The 21,941-nt window shown below is 34.9% G+C and overlaps 1 protein-coding gene across 1 annotated transcript in view; it reads right to left on the reverse strand.

Moving 5' to 3' along the window:
• Positions 1–21,941, reverse strand: part of AEBP2 (AE binding protein 2) — a 51,754-nt gene that overhangs the window by 11,581 nt on the left and 18,232 nt on the right. Inside the window, 3 exon segments of the mRNA XM_032473458.1 lie at positions 2,446–2,632; positions 12,866–12,973; positions 20,393–20,600. Of these exon segments, the coding sequence (XP_032329349.1) occupies positions 2,446–2,632; positions 12,866–12,973; positions 20,393–20,600 (503 nt within the window).

The following is a 21,941-nucleotide window of genomic DNA, read 5'->3' on the forward strand; positions in this document are numbered from 1 at the left end:
AGTCAATACAAAAGAGGTAAAGAATATTTAGAAAAATGTTAAGTATGCCAAACAGACATTAACAATCAGTTTTCCACAAAAATATGCAATAAATAAAAAAGCCTGAAACAATTAACAAGTATACATCTAGTGTTTAAATGCAAGATTTTCTTTGCTTTCAAAACACAGAATACAGTTGACAAGGATGTACAAAAACAGAACTCCAACTAACGAGTGAATGTGGGTTAATTCTGCACCTTGGTGTGTGAGGTTCTAGCCTGAACCTCATAACCTACATACCAGCTGTATCTTTTTCATGTATTTTATGAAATATTTTATACATTTATCATATATTTTACTCCAGCATCTCTCCTGAGCACTGGTCCTGCATTTCCAATAATCTGATAAACGTCTCTATCTCTGAAGTACACTGATCTCCTCCATCTCAGCCAAACATAAGCAATATTTTTCATGTGCATTTTATATTAATATCTAATCAAAAAAATTCCAAGTTTGGGTTTTTGACAAGCATTTTCTTGATTATGACTAACCCTTTTAACAATCTAAGAAAATTATAAAGACATTTTTGAATGCCAATGAGTCCACCAAAATTCTAACTCCGAATTTTGCCAGGTATTAGCTGTGTGACTTTGGGTAAGCTGCTTAATTCTGTCTTAGCCTGGTTCCTTATTTGTGAAATGGAAATACAACAGATTATAAGTAAGTAAAATAAATGCTCATGAAAAAAATGCCTTAAGTCATAAAGCAGTTTATATTAATAAGCTTATACCGTTTTTAAATAATAAATTCAAAAACCTAGACTAAGTATAATCTTTTAGTATGATAACAAAGTTATACATTGAAGATTTGGTAAGAACATTGTTTAAACTTCTGCTTTCATCCTATTAATATTATACACCATGTTGTTTTTATTCTTAATAAAATCTGTTCAAAGTAAGGAAATGAACTTATTATTTCACAATTGTGGAGCTTTATAATACATGAAATATTTTAAGATGATCTATAGTTAAAAATTAAAAATATTTTAAGATGATCTGTAATTACAAATTAAACTTCATTGACAATAAAAGAAATGGCTTGATTTCTTGGAACTGCATATTCTGAATTACATGTATGCTGATTTACCACACTATTCTGACTTGCTCCTACATGGAGTGGGTTTATCTCCACAATTCACTGAGTTCTTAGTACATCTACACAAATCTACCAGTTGGCATACTCAATAGAACAATGAAGACAGATCTTTTCTCTTTGGATTTTTTTTTTCCTCAAAAGGAAATAAGCAAAATGCCAGATAGTAATAAACTAACAGAACCCATAAGACAGTGATAATGGGAAGTCAGTACGGAAAAAAACGTGACATTTATGGGAGAGAGAAGTCTCACTAACAGTGAGAAACAAATCCCCTTCCTATTTAACCTGCTGCTACCGGGAAAAAACGTGTGCTTTCTCCATCCTCTCCAAGTATGCTTTCTCCCGGTAACAACAAGCACTTAGAGAAAATAGTAACTCATCCCTCTAACTCATTCAAATCTATCACCCCTCACTCAAGAGTCACACATAAAAAAGTCACCACTTGAATTAAATGCAGAGTAATAAAAGGAGCCCTCAAACTCCAGACTGTATGCACTCAGACCTTAATCATGTTCTGTCCACTATTAAAGCACGAAGAATACTAAACTAGAACAATCGTCTCCAAAGCAGATGTGTGTCATGGCCCCTTAAAGTGGGGAAGAAAATAATTGTGCTTCTTTTTTTTTCCACCCAATCTCAACGTTTTCCACTATTCCTTCTTGGTGCATTAGCAATGTTACCTGTATACACTGTATAAATACACAAATTAGGACTGGGCGCCCAACCATTTTTTTTAACTGATGAGCTATGTAATCAAAAAACCTTTTGAAGACCAAAAAAATAGACTCTATTTTCCTCTGGTTCAAAAGTTTACAAACATCTAATTATGTTCTACCGTAAATATCGAGGCTCCATCTCATAATCTGGTCATTAAGTACATAAGCACTGTTCACATGTGTCCCAACTGACGGCTAAGTACTGAGACACAGACTAGTTTTGCTACTCACACACATCGCTTTGGAGGAGGAAGTCACTTAACTTTTACCTCAGTTTTATCTTTAACATGTTCAAAATACTTTTAGGAACACCAACACTGTCAAAATTTCGTCTTAACTTAGAATCAAAGTAGCCCTCAAAATCTAATTCTATACAGAGTGTATTCTAAGGCCAAATACGCTCACCCTCCCTTTGATACTACAGGTAGAAACATCACTGAATTCTCACACTGACAGACCAAGACCCTATCTGTTCATTACTGTTAACAAAAACAGATCAGCAGAGCTGAAGAATGGTAAAAACTGAATCTGCATGAAAGCCCAAGATATAAATAAATGCCACCTAATACGTACTGATACGCAGTGGAGCACTTACGTAATGAGCGCCGTCTTTTGTTCTTTAATTTCCTCCTTTTGTTCATTCCAGCTTTAGAAGGAGATTCTTCTTTGGCCTTTGGCTGGCTAGAAACTTTTGAGGAGTTCTGCTGACTGAAGTGTGTCGGTACATGGCGAGCTAGCCCTCCCTGAGAAGCAAAGCTGGCATTGCACCCACCAACAACACACTAAATAAAAATAAAAAAGGACGTCAGGGATGCTGTGTAAGACACAAGCGTAATATGAACGAGTGAATATTTTGTATTTTCACAAATTAATCAGTAACACTACACAACTATTTCCAGAAAGAATCTATGAGGGATCAGTACAACCCTTTCGTTTTGTAGGCTGTACAAAATAATACACATTAAGCAATGGCAGAGCTGGAGAGTTTCTTTACTCCTCAGTTTACTGCTCTTAGCACTATACACAAGACCAAAACGGTGGGATCTTCCTTCCAGAAAACCCTAGAAATTAATCACTTTTCTAAGAGGAGCAATAAGTTGTTTTCACATCAAAGAACTGGATAATCTAACAATAACTTGAATTCCTGCATTTTTTAAAGTTAATTTTATCTTAAGGTTTATGCTACTTCAAAACCTTCAGCAGACTCCCTACTGTTCTACACTGCTGTAACAGGAAAGAAATACAGTTAACAGTGACGTTTAAACTACTGGATCTAGTCTCTCAGAAAAAGCTTATGCTCAGGGCTGGTCTCATGCAGCCCATTGTAAGTTCCATTAATTACTGCTGCCTCGCAAGACTGAGAAGACAACCGGGTAACTTAACTACCCAGGTCACCTGGCAGATCTGCTGTTCCAACAACGGATGTACAGTATTTGGTTATCACTAACATTACAATGCTCAAATTAGCTACAGTATAAGTGTGAGATTTCTAGTTAGATCTTAGGAAATAATATTTGCAGGTCTTCTAACAAATGAATGTCACTAATTAAAACAAACACCATTTTCCAAAATGATCCCCAAACAGCAAAATGCACAGCTGGATTACTGGTGGCTTTTCTATTAGTAACTTATCCAAGTTGCTTAGTTTCTGACTTCACAACCAAACTCCAAGCATGCAAATATGTCATGTTTCCCATCAAATATATCCATCACATTCCCAGGTGGTTCAAATTAATTATGTTTTTCTAGATAATACCACCAAAAATTCCACATGCTTCCAAGGCTCTTTCTTTCAATCTAGGTACCGCTACCATTTTAAACTTCTAAAAACACAGTATAACCCTCTGTTAGTAGAGACCGTAACTTTATTCATGAAGTCTCTCTCAATCTGCCCACGCGAAAGGGAGCTCATCCTCCTTTGAGGACATCCTCACACTTTCAGAACATAACTAGATGACTTATCCCAACTCAACTTTTCCATTCCATTTTGAAGGCAGGAACATATTTTTACTGTGTATGTATGTATGTGTGTATATATATATATATAAATATAAAACCAGAAGCATCTTGCAAATCATAGATATTTCTAAATAGGTTAGCTTATAGAGTCTGATAAAATTGATTCTGGCTGAAACATTTCACAGCAAGATCCTTCTATCATGCCATTAGTAATTACCCCATTTATTTCAATATACAAAGGCATGTTATGGGCTCTAATGGCGCTCGGCCTTGCTAACAAAAAATCCTTGCCTATGCTAAGGTAAGCACTAAATTAAGAGGCAGAGGAATGACTCAAGATTTTAGTTGAAATAATTATATACTATGTCCAGTACTATGCAAGATGCTAGAAGTGTAAGGATGAATAGTTCTCACCCTGACAGAGCTTACATGTGGTCAGCAAGACACGTATATAAAGCAACAACTTCAAAGGACTTAAGTCAGGGGTAAGGCACAGAGTGCCGCGGGAGCCTTGAAAAGCAGCAATTAGCCATATCCAGTGCTTAACAATTTACTTAACTCTTACAACAACCCTACCCATAGTGTGGTCCTCAGAGAGCCTACATCAAGAATGCTCAGCTATAGATTCTGACCATGAGAAGTTTGGCATCTAATGGTTACTGAACTCTCAGAATTTGAAAACTTACTACACCTAGTTTGAGGACCGAAAAAGAATAATGCTCTTTAAAGTTTCCATCTTCTGTAGATCACCACACATTGCCACAGCACATCACTGTCCACCACAGGAGCCACTAGCCAAATTCTACCTTAACACTTTAAGGCTGCCGTAACTCAGAAGCTGAATTTTTATTTTTAGTTAATTTTACTATTTTCTGAGGTGAAATTCACATAATTTACCATTTTAAAGTGTACAATTCAGTGGTATTTAGTGTACTCAGTGTTGTATAAGCATATGCAAGGTTACACAAGGATCAGTCCACATACTTGCCCAGGCTTGTTCTTTTCATTTATTTTATTAAAACCATCCTAGTACAATGTGGTATCTAATTGTGGTTTTTATTTGTATTTCCTTAACAACCACTTCAATTTTTAATTTAAAACCTGATATTCAATTTAACTACTGAAAAACTTTTAAATGTTTGGAACTTAAATGTGTGAATCTACTTCACCACCTGCAAATTTTGTGAAATCTCAATATAGATGAAATGTTTTGCGACGGAATTAGGAGTGAAGCAGAATTCTCCTTTTGCGTTAGTTCTGCACTGTCTAACATATTTTAGCCTTTAGACACATACAGCTACTGAGCACTTAAAATGAGGCTAGTTCAAATTGAAAAGTGTTGTGAATACGAAATACATATCAGATTCTGAAGATTTAGTACCCAAAAAAAGCAAAACATCTCATTAATTCTGTATATTGGCAAGATGCTGAAATAATATAATGGGTTAAGTCAGATATTATTTAAATAATACTCATTTGTTTCAGTCATTTTAACGTAGCAATGAAAAATTTTAAATGACACATTTGGTTCACACATATTTCTATTATATGGTACTGCCAAAGAAATAAGCCATGCAATACTGATTTTTTTTTAACTTCTCAATTTTAGAAGACATCACTCTTGTATTTCCTAACACCTACTCTAAAAACATACTTTAAATAAGCATCTTTTGTAGCCCATGTGTCAGATACTTCAAGGAATATAATATAAATAAGATAGTCTTTGTCCTTGGATTCCCGGGTTAATACTGGTTATTTGATTTGCTGGGAAACTCCACATTTCAAATTTTAGAACTGCTACTTGACTACAATTAAGGCAGCAATGGCAACAGTTCAGGTCCAAGTCCCAGGTTTAAATTCAAAGAGATTTTGCAATATGACTCCCCCCCAGGATTATCCTTGGGGTCCCAGTAGGCTCAAAGATTCATTCAGTCCTGGGTTCCTTCAAAACTGTGAACGGTCAGCCCCAGTACTATCAAGAACTGAGAGAGTAAGTATCACAAGTATATTTTAACCAACAATGATTAATGCTTAGGAAATAAAAATACTAACGGGAATCCTAATAGCAAATTGTTTTCTCTTTGATCTTGAATATCATCAATCAAGAATCAAAAACAAGTCTAAAAAAAAAAAAAGTACAATGAGAATTCAGGATGAGAGAAGAGTACTTCTAATGAAAAGAAATAAAATAGAATCACATTTCACTAAAATACCAAAAAAAAAAAAAAAAAAAAAGAACACTTTACCCTAAAAGAAAATCATTTTAAGCATCATCTAATCAATATTCCACTCATTTAGTGTCTATCGCAGAACAGGGTAAGAGACATCATGTTGCCTCAAATCGTCTTAGTACCTTCATTCCTCTTAACGTGAGCCTTTCATGATGCTGAATGATTCTAATGTTCAAATACCCAGTTTCACCCACACCTACAATGACCACTGAACTGAATTCACCACACACGTGTTCTGATAAAAAAGCAAACCTGTTTTCAGCAATTCGGGAAAAAACTGGTTGTTGGACATGGAACGTTGTAAATGTTCTATCTCCCAAATCCACTGAAACATTCATTATGTCAGCTACTGTTGTGGTCAAGTAGCTGTTCTAAAATTCGAAACGTGGAATTACAGTCTTTTCAAACAGATTTGTTCAAATGAAGCAATACTAAGACTGCTTGCTAGCACAAAGACTGTCTCACTCATATTTATATTCCCATAAGTGCTATGAAAATCTACAAGGGGGTACTGAAACACAGAAGAGAAAACACCAGTTTCACGGAAGATGAGACAGTTATTAGCAGGTGATGAGAAGGAAAACAAAATTCCAGGTAGAAATGTTGGTTTCTTAGTTTTGACGAATGTACCACAGGAATATGAGACTGGTAACATCTGGGGAAACTAACTGGGTGAAGGTACACGCGGACTCCCTGTCCTAGCTCTGGGGAGACTACCTGGGTGAAGGTACACGCGGACTCCCTGTCTTAGCTCTGGGGAGACTACCTGGGCGAAGGTACATGCGGACTCCCTGTCATAGCTCTGGGGAGACTACCTGGGTGAAGGTACACGCGGACTCCCTGTCCTAGCTCTGGGGAGACTACCTGGGTGAAGGTACACGCGGACTCCCTGTCCTTGCTTTGGGGAAACTAACTAGGTGAAGGTGCACGTGGACTCTCTGTCCTCGCTTTGCAACTTCTCTGTAAATCTAAAATGTTTCCAAAACAAAAAGCCTTTAAGATTTTCAGATAGAAAGCACAGCCTCCACAAAACCACAATGAGGGCAAAGTGTGAGCCTTTTGAGATCTACCAGTAGAAGCGTAAGCTGGAAGTTTCCTATGAAGGTACAGCAAGGGAATGAATGAGGAGGGAAGCAGGTAAACATCTGATGTGAAGTCTTATTATGCATCATGCTAAGAAATATGGGCTTTAATTGGGAAAAAGTGAGGAGTTACCAGAGATTTCCAACAGCAGTAACTAACTGAACCACAGAAGATGAACTGGGAATAAAACAGCAGGGTGAGAAGTATTAATAATATACAAAATACACTGAGAGGCAGGTAAATTGACAGGACTTGCTCATGTATTTAGGGGGAGTATAGAAGAAGTTAAGAGAGGAATCGGGAATAATGCAGGGCTCTTACAGCTAAGGTAACCGGATGGAAGATCTTCTTATTTCCTGAGTCCAAAATCGAACTACGTTTGGAACAGAAAACCAAGATTTTGTACATGTTAAGTTCAAATGGCTCTTTAGACATCCAAGCTGAATATTCTATTGTGGAATCCAAGAGGGAAAGTTAGGGCTAGAGATAAACATCTGGGAGTAATCAGAATATAAACAGTATTTAAAAGCAAAGGACTAGATAAGAACTGGGAGGGTGAGCCTTTTGAAGTCAGGCAGAACAGAGGCCAGCAAAGCAGGGTGGGAAGGAGCAACCACCACGGAGTCTCGGGGAATGAAGAACAAGCAAGTATGTATCAAGGGGGCCCAGAGAAGAAAGAGCAGGCTAATAAAAACAACACCCTACATCCAACACGCACATGGCGCAGATCTTCCTCCCCCATGCCTCCTCCCTTCAAAGAGCACTGAACTGGTAACTGCACTGACCATAGAAATGTTTAGTTACCAGCTTTTATAACAAAGCTCACCTGGTATTATAAGTGGTTATTTCTCTTGTAGGGTCCCCCATAAGAGAAATATCTTGTCAACATAAGTTCTTAAGCCTAGGTGTACATCCAAATCATCTAAAAGATGTTTTAAAATATAGCTATGTTTATTAATTACACTGTGGAAAATTGGACCATAAAAATCCATCAAGAGAAAAACTGATCAAAAAAATATGGTGAACTATCACACATAAATATTACACAACCACTAAAAAGTTAATAAGCTTACTGACATGAAATGATGTCCAATATAGAACTGAAAAGGTAGGGTACACATAGGTGCAAAACCATTCCATTGATTTCTTTACTTTATATATATATGCAAAGAAGTCAAATACAGAAGTCAAGTTTTCTACAGATGTTAGATTATAGTTATACCATCTTCCTATTTAAGCTTTAAAACACCAAAATTTTAATATGAAGCAAGCATTACTTTTATAAAATACTTATTTTCATGTGACAGAGTGGAGGAAGAAAAGCAAGTCAAGACTAGGAAGTAAGAAAAAGCTTTGCTGGCTGTGCACTTCCAAGGTTGGTCACAGCCAGGCAACTCCAGGTACTATGCTAGCCCTTCCTTTCCCTAGTCTCCATCCCTTTTCTCTATTCAGGCTTCATTCTAAAGAATTAACAACTTTACAGATTTTCAGTAAAGACAGTGCACGTTTTTACAAACTCATCATCAAGACATCAATTATCCCACAAAAACCATCCAACAGCACAAGCAGCCACACCGATGTTGTTTAAGATATGACTAAAACTGAACTCTTAAAGCATACAGTGACTCTTAATAAAAAAGATAAAAAATACCATACACTCCCAAGAATCACCAAGTTCCAGACTAACAGCTAGTAAGAGATATAAAGAGTAATGCAGTGACAATGTACAGAACACACGTCACACAGGAGCCCTTCTGCACAAGGACTTACTGAGCAGCCCTGGAGCACAAGGGGTTAAGGACACAGCCCCTGGGTTCACACTATCTCTGAAGTCCTCAATCTGGTGCTAACTGCCCACGACCTTAGAAAATATTTAATCTCTTTTAACCAATCTCCTCATCTAAAAAATGAGGGCAACCAACACAATTAACTCAAAGAATTGTGCAGATTAAATCAGTTAAGATACATAATGCAATAAAATATGTAAGTGATGTGCAAGGCACAAAGCAGCACTGAATATTCAAGTCTTCGTCAATCATGATTATTTCTGACCCATACTCACCATATTCACTACACAACAAACACAAGAACATTCAACATGAGAAACTTATGCAATCAACTGCTATTACACTTAATTTCTGGATAGTCCAAGCTCCCTAGTCAGAAATATTTTTTAAGTATTTTTAAATTGCCACCATAAAGTATCACCCACATATGTGAAACTATATACTACTCCCTAAACAGTCCACTCTTTAATGCTTCCTTTTCTTTCTTTGAAAAGCACATTATTTCTATAATTAGTGGTGGCAGTTGCACAACCTCTTCCAGTGAATACTAGTATTTTAGTGAATACACTAAAAACTACTAAGTAATACACTTGGTAAGTTTCATGGTAGGTAAGCTGTATTGTTTCATACACATACACACACCTGAAATGATCCCTATCACAGTAAGAGAAAACTCTCAGCTTGTAAGATCCCCTCATATTCATATAGTAAGGACTGGCAAAAGATTTTTTAAACAGAATACAAAAAGCACTAAGCATTAAAAAAAAAAGTTGATAAAGTAGATTTCACCAAAACTAAAAAGTATTCTTCTTCTAAAGATCCCATCAGGAAAGGTAAAAAGGATAACCAAAGATAGACTGGAAGAAGGTATTTACAATACATGTATCTGACAAAGGACTTGTACCCAAAATACACACAAAATTTCATATAATAATAATAAAAGCCTAACTATTAGATAAAATAAATAATACAAAGGGGCTTGAATAGGCACTTCACCCAGAAAAGGAAATTCAGATAGCTAAGAAGCCCATGAAAATGTGCTCAACATATCATTACTCACCAGGGAAATAAAAATTAAAGCCACAATGGGATACCACTACATACACACCAGAATGGTTAAAAATTAAAATGACTGCAAATACCAAGATGCAGTGCAACTAACTCTCATTCAATGCTGGTGGGAATGAAAAATGATATGACCAATTTGGAAAAGTTCATAGTTTCTAAAGCTAAATATGTCCTATTCTATGACTCAGTGATTCCACTCATAAGTATACACTCAAGAGAAATGAGTACTTGTGTGCAATCAGAAGATATCCAGAACAGTGTGTTCAGGACAGCTTGATTAATAACAGCCAAAGTCTGGAAACAACCAAATTGCCCACCAGCATGTGCATGGATAAACTATGGTTTTCTGTACACTGGAATACTACACAGCAATTTTTTAAAATGACTGGTACATATTAAAAAAAAGGACAAATCTCACCGCTATTCTGTTGAGTGAAAAAAGTCAGACACAGAAGTTCACACAACTACGTCAGGATGACAGAAACCATAATATGGCCTGGGGCAAGGAACAAAGGATGGGAGAGGGATAGACTGGGAGGAGCCATTAACAAGTCTGGTTTCACTGAAAATATTCTTCATTGGAGTGGTGCACACAGGTGCATACAAACATATGAAACAAATCCTTAAACTGTTGAATACTTAAGCCTACTTTAAATACTTTACATTGTGTCATGTTATAACTAAAAAGTTTTTTTCAGACTGGCCTCAAACATCATCACCTCCTCTCTCTATAGTCACACGTGTTTCATTACTTAAATCTACTTAGATTTGTATGAACCTAAAGAATGTAAGTTCCCAGAAGGGCAGAGGCCAACCTTCCTTATCCACCTTGCTTCCCAAACGCTTAGCACACTTGCCAGGTACTGCAGACAACAATGAACAGTTTTCTGATTCAAACGATTCCTATGACTTACAGAACAATGCCTCACTACAGTTTCTAAAAAGAAATTTGGAGGGGAAATCCATTTTATATGCTTTGAAATTAACCTGAACATCATAATCAACCAGCCAGAGAATAGCTGCCTTGAAAAAAATATATGGAAATACACACAATGAGAAAGTAAATGATTTTTTACTTTAACAACAATCTCTTACATTTATTAGATATCTATACTGTTCAACTCTGAAGTAACTATTATTACCAGCTACATGTTAGACAGGAAGTTTAAAAAGCTGTCCCAGGTCACACACTTCAGTGCCAGGATCCATAGTATGACTAGGAAAGACTAGGGTGATTAAAGTTATAAAACCCACATGCCAACATAAAGCACAATGAGATTATTTATTTTTAAAAGAACAAAGAAAGAAAAAGAAAGCCAAATGGTTAAATACATGAAAAGAGGGCCAACCTCACTGATAATAAAGGGAAAGGAAATTAATACATTAGGATACAATTTCTCATCTATTAGCTGGGCAAAAATACAGAAATTTGACAACACCCTCTCAGCAAAGCTATGAAAAAGGCAGACCCTCTAACATTGCTTATGAGGGCACAACCCCTAGAGAGGGCAGTTTGGAAGTATTTATCAGAATTACCAATGTTTACTTAGCCTTTGATCCAACCATTCACATCATTTTGGGAAATTTTCCTACAGTATAATTATACATGCACAAAAATGACTTATGTTCAAAGATTCATCATCGCAGCACTATTTGCAATAAGCAAAAGACTAGAAACAACCCAAATGTCTATACAAGTCTGTTTAAATAAACCGCGACAGCCACACAACGGAACACCATGAAGCTATTAAAAAAGAGAGAATATTCTCTACAGATATGAAAAGATCTCTAGCACAAAGTATGTTACAAAAGCAAGGTGCACATACATGCAGTAAAGATGTTAATAACGCGGGAACTTGGTATGGGACACGTGGGAACTCTATAATCTTTGTAATATTTCTGTAAATCTAAAACTGCTCTGAAATAAAAAGCTTATAAAAAAATAAGGTACAGACAGTATACAGTTTATCGGATTTTGTGTGAGAAGAGGAGAAAGATACTGCATATGCATCTGTAGTTTCATAAAGAATTCACTAAAAACTAGTAACAATGGTTACATATTTGGGGAAGAAAAAAATAAAGAACAAGAAAGGGAGCACGATTTCTCAATATAAATATTTTCTTCACAACTTAACTTGTTAATGATTGTCTTTTCAAAACAAAAAGGTAATTTTTGAAAACCAACTCCATGAGAATCATCTCCTTCTCTAATGAAACCCAAGGGAAGTTTCTGGCACAGTATTTGCATACCAGCAGATACTGTGTTAACAACTACTAAATTTCTTTAAATACAAACTTTTAATCTCTATGGTATATGCTTTCCATAGTTACAAACCAAAATATTTTAACTCTTAATGAATATAGAAGGAAAAATGGTTTTTACAGAAAATCACTCTTTATACAGATTTCCCTGAATACCTCTAATTGACATAGTAATTTACAATTAAACTCAGAAATATGACCTCAAGACAGAGTGAAGCAAATCCCATAATGTTCTACAATTTCATTTTTCATATAATAATCAATATTGTTTGCTAATAAAGAGTGAAACCTGTGACAGTCAGAAAATATAATTAAGAGCACAAGGTATTAACCACAACCAAGCAATTTTAAAGACATACATTCAAGTCACTGGTCTGCCTATAGCAGTATTCAAGACCCTACCTTCACAGTGACTTTCTTCTGGTCTTCAAATTTAAAAAAAAACAAAAAACCAAAACTGGATTAAATTATCTTTACTTCATCTATTTTATAAATTCCATGTATCCACAGGAATGTTAAAACAACTGGTCCTATAAAAAGTTTTTAGAAGGGCTAAAGTACGCCCATTAAGAAACATGTCAACTTAACTTGAAGTTAAGGAAAAAATTCACATACACTTATTTACCTTAAAAGGTTTGTCTCCACTGTGTGTCAGCATATGCCTCTGTAACCAACTCTGACTGGTAGACGGAGTGTTATATACTTTACAACCTTTCCATAAGCAAACAAAAACCTGTTAAAAGAAGAGCCATAATTATTTTCATCACTTATTTCAACAAGGACTTTTATTCCTTGTAAATTCAAAAAAACATGTTTCAAGTCTTCAATTGACAAAAAGAGCCATTTCACGTACAAGTCAATCAAAATGCTTAATGTAGTTAAACTTTCTGAACTTCCAGCATGAGAGGCATAGTTTTAACCTACCTCCCTTAAGACTTATTCCCTCAATAAGGAACTTATATATCAATCCAAAGTGCCACTCAGAAGGAAATATACAAAATATGAATGATACATGCCTAGGAACCAGAACCATTATTTACATTTTTCTATTTATTGCATGAAGGAACAAGCATGTATTAATTATAAATATCAGAGAAATATTAAGGTATAAAGAAACAAAGAAAAATAAATCAAAATAGTCAACTGGTGGGTACTGACAGTTTCATCTTCAAAGAATGAGTAAACAAATTATCCAATTACAATTTTCATGCTCTTGATTTCCTATTCTCAAGTGCATACTAGTATTACTTAATTTTCCATTGTCCTACTTATTAAAAATGATTTCCAATTATCTTAAAGTAAAATCTAATGCAAGATGTTAAAACTAATATACCTGCAGAAGCAACAGGCATGAGCTACTCTATCATTGTAACGGATCCATATTCATGGGTTCAGGCAGCTGAGTATGACTGGGTTTGGAAAACAACAATCTAACAAGTAACAACATAATCTTTACCATCTTCCTACCAGTGAGGTATCAATTTAACCAATTATATTTTATCAAACTGAACATTGAAAACTGCTCCCCAACATAAGTAAAAGAAGTATGAATCTACTGTAATCATTACCTTCAAAGAACCATTTATAAGCTCTGTTCTCTTCTAAGGTTAGAACAATTGTAACAGAACCACACTCTGAAGACTATAATGTACTGCACAGAGAACAGAACAAAGATACACACAGAACTGAGGAAACGGTCATTAAACAGTCACTTTAAAATAGTTTTTAAAAGTCTAGAAAAACAGGCTAAAATAAGTGATCAATTTTTACTCAAAACCATTTTACAATACTGCTACTGCAATCTGACATGACTGCTTAAGGAATGTTACTGAATATCCTGATTCCACAACAGATTAGCTAGTTTCTTTTAGTTAAGCAGGTATTATCAGTCAAAACATTTTTTCCTTGGCACTTAAAAATTCCTGACCCTTGTACATGTTTATAAAATGATTCCTGAAGTTCCCAGAATTAAAAGCTACTTTTTAAATCAATCTAGACAAAGAAAAAAATCTTCAAAGCTACACCTATATGCTGTGAAGATTAACTCAATTCTTGATTATCACATGCAAATAATCAGCGTTATCTATCAATTTCCTGACTCAATACTACAAAGACTCTCAGAGTCTTAAGTTTTCAATCCAAGAAATGAACAGGTTGGCTTAAAATGCTCTCACAAGTCATTAATATAAACAAATTGGCCTTAAAGTAACCATTTGGGAACAAAAGTAATGTCATTTATGCAAAGAAAAATTTTAACAATGATGAATTATGTTGTAACTCTTAAGTAACCCCTGTGCTGAGTTATTCTTAAAGAAACAATCAGACACTCAAATATTGTTCCTACTCAACCACTACACTGGAGAGAAACAACAATCCCTGATTTCCAATTCCTTTTCCTATGAATAAACATGCATATGGAGGCAATGGCAGACCTTGTAACTCCATCAGGTAACAGCCTCAACTGTAAGCACGTATGTTCTAGCCTAGACGGAATAACGTCTAGTAAAAACACTATGGCAGCAACACCTTCAGGTCCAAAGAAAAACCATAACCTTCAACCTAGTGGATTTTATAGGAAATGAAATAAGTGTAAAGAGATCAAAGCTAACTACGTTGAGCTATATTCTGGTTAAATACTTGAAAAATATTTCGATGTTGGGGGAAGCACTAAACTTACACAAAGATAGTCTTGATACATAAAATGGGCACTAAAAAATGGGCCACAAAAGTGTTTAAAAAGCTAAATTTCCTTTCCCAATCTATATTAGGAAGACCCTTTGATAAAGAGGTAGACCAAAATCTGACAAAAGGGTCTTTCTTCAAACCTGAGACTTTTTCGATGCACAATATATTAAAGATATTGAGACCCTATTTTTAGAAACTTCCTCCTTGTCAAAATTAACCCTGAAAACCAAACACTATAGGAATTCAACCCAGTATGAAAGGAATTATTCATGAGTAAAATCTGTCATGGTTCCTCTATACTATCTTAAAATGAACTAATATCTAGCTATGTTAATTAGACTACTGAGGCAAAAAGGCTCAGAGTTCAGTCTTTCATGATAAACAGGCTTAATTATATGTTGTATTAGATGAAACAAACAGAACAAAAGAATTCTATTCAGCCCTTTCATACTTTGTAGCTCCATGATCTTGAAAGAATCACTATCTAAATCTCTATTTCCTTTTTTACCAAACAGAAGCTAGGAGCACACAATTGATATAACTCCAAAACATAATGAAAATATAAGATGATATTATCTCTCAGAAGGACTAGTTACCAGAAAAATTGGGTTTCTATTAGACACTGGAGGTCCCTTCTCAGAATAAATGCCACAAATTTTTCTGCCAGACTCAAGGAAAAAAAAAAAGGTAAAAATACCACATAGTCATTAAAAGAGTATTCTTCTACTACCAAAGAATCTTCTGATTTACAATGTCTTAACTTACAAAACACAGAGGTCTAAAAGTTCAGTATCAGAGGAAGGGGTTCAGGCTTTCTGCTGAGAACCCCGCTAGAAAACCGTGCTCATTACTGTCAGAGCAGGTCAGCTTTACCTTTAGGGACCTCTTCCAGAAGGCTCAAAGTGAAGAAGGCTGGTACAAACCTGGGAACCCAGGGTTGTCTAAGTCTCCTTCACTTTGGTCAATCTTCCTAAACAGACGTACATAACCTGTGATGACTTGGGTGACAGTACAGATAAAGATAAATGCACTCACGCCTATCTGGTCACTAACATCTCACACTTGTAGTACACAAATGAATCCATCAAAAAAAAAAATCTCTTTAAGAAATTTGTAAAACTCACTGCAAAATAATACAATGCAACCTGACACGTCTAAGCAGGCATAAGAAAACTTTAATTATTAGTAAACTAAAATCATCCAAATATACTCTAAATACAGAGCCAGTAAGCCATTCCACACTTTGCAGTTCAGTAAGCTCTGTATTTAGAGTATATATAATTTACATGCTCAAAGGGGGTGGGAAAAAAGCCTACTTTTACTAAAGAATTTGATTCCTTCTATAGTAAATGATACAAAAGGTTTTATATTGAATAAGAAATAGACCACCTATAGTCAGGAAGGGGATGAATGGATGATCTCATGGTTCCTTTAAGCTCTTAGGGAAAAACTTGCTCATTTCTTCATAAACATACAGAAGAGAAGCAAAATGTTTTTATATCTAACTGTTTTATCTCAAATCAGCCTACTCTTTCAAGATCTGTCGAAAATGAAGGAAGGCTATGATGTTGTATTCTATCACTTTTAGCCACATTAAATGTGTTAACATTTCAGTTTCCTCTGTTAAAAGATATTTAATAAACAGAGGATAATATTTAATAAAACTCTCAAAGTACAAGAATTCTCATTTATTGCAAAAGATATGACCAATTTCATGTTGTGTTCAGAAGATACCAGATTGGCAATCAAAAACTCAAAGTAACCTCCTAAGATTGATTCCACCTCCTAGCAGCATTCAGATTGAACCATGAGATTCTCCAAGTGTCATTTTATCTAACATAAAAGTAACTCATTCGAGTCTCCAAGTAATAACAACCTATGACTCTCCCCACCCCAGAATCTCCCTGTGGCCCTATCCCCTTAAACACACCAAAGAGCATATACAGAAATAAACTTATGGGGGGTGGGAAGGGACAGATTAGGATTTCAAAATGTAAAATAGATAAACAAGATTATAATGTATAGCACAGGGAAATATATACAAGATCTTATAGTAGCTCAGAGAAAAAATTGTGACAATGAATATATATATGTTCATGTATAACTGAAAAATTGTGCTGTACACTGGAATTTGACACAACATTGTAAAATGATTATAACTCAATAAAAAATGTAAAAAAAAAAGTAAACTTAGTAAAACAACATGTAAAATAATTTCTCCATCAGGAAACATGAACAGATTTCTTTCTGGGAACTGTTTTTAAAGTGAGAAAGTTAAGAAAGAAAAAAACAGAACACTAATGGGTCTTACTGAGCCACCGAAATCCTACAAGACAAAGTTCCTCGACTACCAAGGACTTGCGTGTATACTAAGAGAACACTGTGCTTGAAATCTGATTAGCAAAATAAGCTCAGTCTAGTTTTTGAAATCCAGTCATGCAGGGACATAGGTACCCAAGAACATAATTCTATTTTACTTAATGAAAGAGGTTAAATTTTTCTTATTTTTATTTTTTAAACAGACGTACTCTCATTATTCTTTTTTTTAAAGGTATATTCATTAAGTGGTCTTTAAAGGGTTAGTTTAACTTTTAACATAGAATTAAAAGTATTCATCTACTTGGATACATGAAAAAGTCAGGAAAACCTAAACTCCACCTGACTTCAGCCTCCAAATATAATTAAAGCCCACATGACCTGGCAACAAAAATAGCTTAAAGGAGGGTAAAGAAGTTTCTAAGCTGCTATATGATCGCTTTATTTTTCCCAGGGTGAAGATTAGAGTGGGATGAGAAAAAGAACAGGAAATAATATAGTATTTATATTTTGCTAACTTACTGCTCCAGAAAAACTATCACCTTTCAATAATTAGAAACATATAATCTGCTGGAATTACCAACATTTTCCTCATTTGTTTCTGTCCCACCATGAGTTTAACACTTGCAGTAGAGAGAAAATAAATAAAAACTCTTAAAAAAAATGTGATCAAAATCAGCTGTTTCCACTTATAGGAGGTACCAAAATAGTCAAATTTACAGAGACAGAAGGTAGAGCAGTGCTTCCCAGGGGCTAGAGGAGCGGAGGATTAGGGAGTTATTGTTTAATAGGGAGATTTCAGCTTGGGATCATGAAAAAGTTCCGGAGATGGACAGTAGTGATGCTTGCACAACAACATGAATGTACCTGATGCCACTGAACTGTACACTTAAAATAGTTCAAGTGATTTCTTTTTAATCTCCCTTCAAAGAGGTCATTAGAAAAAAAATGTTCCAACCAACAACTAACAACTATTTTACTTTAGATGAGATCAGACATGTGCAGGGTGTAGACACAATTACCTCTATTTTAAAGCACAAACCAGATCAAGTTTTCAAATTCTCATTCATACTTTCATTCTGAAAGTTTAGTCTATATACCAAAGATTGATATGCAGAAATAAATGGAATGTATTTTCTTCATTTATCTGATCCTTTACATCTGTAGTTTAGCAACTAATGTCCTTCAAAGATCAGAACTCCTTTCTGAGGTCAAAACAGCATTACTCTTAAAATTAGCCAGAGAATCTTATTATTTGTAATAAAGAAATTTTAATGAATAAGCATTCAAGAAATGACAGAGGGGGTTTTCATTTCAACAAGTTTACACTTACTGTAGAAATAGGACTTCCTGCCTAGCTCTGTAACATCAGTAAGGTACAGGTAGTTGCAGTGATTACATGATACACTCAGCCTGTAACTCCGTTTTTGCCTACAAATCTGTAAAAGGTTGAAAACGTTCTCATAAGGCTGTGTGCCAACTCAACTGGTAGGATCAAGACGTAGAAATGTGAAGCTCTTCTACACTTATTAAGAGACCGCCTGCCTAGCCTGGGATTCTACATGTAGTTGCTAAGTCAAGTGACTAAAAAGCATCATGCCATGGCTCAAACGACTACCTTAGTGATACACTGATAGACACTGTGTGACACCTAGCACTGGCTCACAAAAGGCAACCCTGTAACGACCAAGAAACCAACTTGGTTAAAACAGTTCCACTAGAAATCTGACATATAGGTGAGGGTGGAATAAAGACTGTTACTGAAGCTTAATCACTAAGCTGGGTTGTGCAGTAAAAATACCAAGGGCACAGTACATTAAAACACTCCTTGGTGTCTGCTTAGACCTTATATATATATATACATATATTAACTCTAATAATGCAGGAGGGGATAAATTAGGAGTTTGGGATTAGATACACACTGCTATATATAAAATAGATAAACAAGGACCTATTGTATAGCACAGGGAACTATATTAAATTTCTTGTAATAAGCTATAATGGAAAAGAATCTGAAAATCTGTGTGTATATATGTATGTGTGTGTATGTATAACTGAATCACTTTGCTGTACACCTGAAACTAACATTGTAAATCAACTACACTTCAATAAAAAATAAAATTTAAAAAAACCTACTAAGATAGATGTTTACATACATGAAAGTACTTAAAGAATCAAAAGATTGCTAACAAATTATAACACATTGTGATAACGGCAAATACTTCTTAAAAGAAATTTCAAATGCAACACCACTGGTTAAAATGTTCAGAGTGCCTGTTATGGCTGAATGTTTAAAAAAAAAAAAACTGTTAATATAAGTATCAATACAACCTTGGAAGCAGATACACACTCACTTAAATCAAGAAGACTTTAACCATTTTAGTATCAGTGTATCTCAATAGTGATGGCAGGCTGATAGGCAATGTGTGGTATAATAAATTATCTGTACTCACAATGTGACATTAATTTCTGGAAAGCGTACTAATGTAGTAACTATTCAAAACAAACCTAAATAAAGTTGAAAAAAATTACAATATCAATTTTATAAGTATTTTGGTCCATTATACTCTGACTCAGCTAATTTGCTTAGCTCTTTACTCGCTATCCAACAAAAATCATATGAGCTGACACAATTAGATGTATTCCTGAAAGAACATACGTCAATACTTACTAAGCCAGCACTGACAAGACCTGGGAAAGATGATCAACTATTACAAATAAGAAGTGCAGATTGTCACTTAACAGGACTGTATGTACTAACTCTGGTACCGACAGTTTCTCCAGTTAATTTCAGCATCAGGGATAATTCAGGACCACCCTAACAACAGAAATCCTACACAGTGCCAATTCCTAAATGTCCTCAACTCAAAGCATCAGAACCTTGGAATACATGAATTCATTTACAATATTCCCACTGTATTTTAGAAAGTCTAATTTCTTCAGAGTAATAGAACTAAGAGTAAATTAAAATCCAACACATAATTATGTTCTATTTAATTTGACTCCATGAAGTATGGGGGAAATAAAGGAAAAAAACATTTGAAAAAATAAAGAAATCCCAAATTACTTCGGGAAAAAAAAAGCCTAACTAGCAATTATAAAGCAATAAAACTAACGGAAACAGAGAGTGAAAAAAAATGACAAAACCAACCCCTCCTCGCTGACCATCTACATGTATGGAACGGATGTGATCTGCCAGATCTGGACTAGAGTTGAAGCAAGCCTGGCACTGGTCCCAACAACAATTATAGGCAATATTTTTGCTTGAAGAAGTAGTGCTTCCTTGTCCATTCATCATTGCTGGAGTTGAACGCCCACTGGAAATTGTGCTGTCTACATCCATTATAGTACTGCTTATGCTACAAAAGAAGAAAAAAGGCTGTGTTATTCCTAGAAATTCACTAACATGAATATGATCTTATAAATAATTAAGATTACCACTTGACATTCTGCCCCATAAAGCATACTAACCAGATTTTCCATTAGAAAACACTGCTTTGAAAGTATTTAGTTTCAAATAATTATTCTCTGAAACTAAATTACAAACAAGTATTATTTGCAACAAAGTGCAAATCAAGACAAAAAATGCTAGTACCTCAAAAACATATATGGGGTAATTTAAGCAATGTTTGGCAGACATGAAGTCTTCAGTACTACATCCTGCAGAAAACCACACACACACACACACACACACAGAGCTTATCACATTTCATTTCTTCCACAGTTCTAAGAAGCATGATGAAGTAACAGTTTCCAGCTGCAAATAATTCAGAATCAAAAGATTATCTTTACAGTTCTGCAAATCACACTTGCTGATCTGAAATCTTATCTTCTAGTCACTAACCTGAGAATACAACTGCTATCACATCCTACCTCTTTCCATCTCAAAGAAGTTGGGAAATTTTGCTGTATTTCCCCTTCTTAATAGAAAGGCAGAAGAGAGAAAACTCAGTGCAATAAAATTTCTTTGATTTTACCAAAGTCCAAATAAAAAGTACTTTCCTGGCCCTCAGTTTTTTTTAAAAAACTTTTCTGTACCAAAAAAGACTGAAAATGCCAATCAACCCCTTTTACTTTTTATTTACTAAACAAAGTATTAAATGATAGTAATCCTTTTATTTACTAACAAATTACATTAGTAAAAGTTATAAAATTGAGTAATTTTGAATGCTCAAAATTTCACATCATAATACAATGCAACATACTTTGCCTTCATTTTAAAAGCAATTCACGCTTATGTTTTTCAGTATCTTCTCAATAGAGAAATTACATGGAAATAGTTTCAATCACAGAAGGACCAACAGTAAGAATGGTTCAGATTAAATACATCAAAAGCTATGTATCTGCTTGCAATTTCAGTACCAGTAAGTTATTTAAAAATCATATTAATTTAGAAGGGGTACATGTCCCTACACAAGTTTTTACTACAGAAAAATTTAAAGGCACAGAAAACTATGTCTAAATCTAAACTCAGATACAGAGAACAAACTAGTGGTTACCAGTAGGGAGTTGGGACGGGGAAGGGGCAAGATAAGGATGGGGGACTAAGAGGTACAAACTACTACATATAAAATAAATAAGCTACAATAAACAAGGATATATTTTACAATACAGGAAATATTGCCAATGTTTTATATTAACTATAAACAGGATATAACCTTTAAAAACTTGTGAATCACTATGTTGTACAGCTGAAAAGT

Source organism: Camelus ferus, chromosome 34 (assembly GCF_009834535.1).
Source record: "Camelus ferus isolate YT-003-E chromosome 34, BCGSAC_Cfer_1.0, whole genome shotgun sequence".
Lineage (NCBI taxonomy): Eukaryota > Metazoa > Chordata > Mammalia > Artiodactyla > Camelidae > Camelus > Camelus ferus.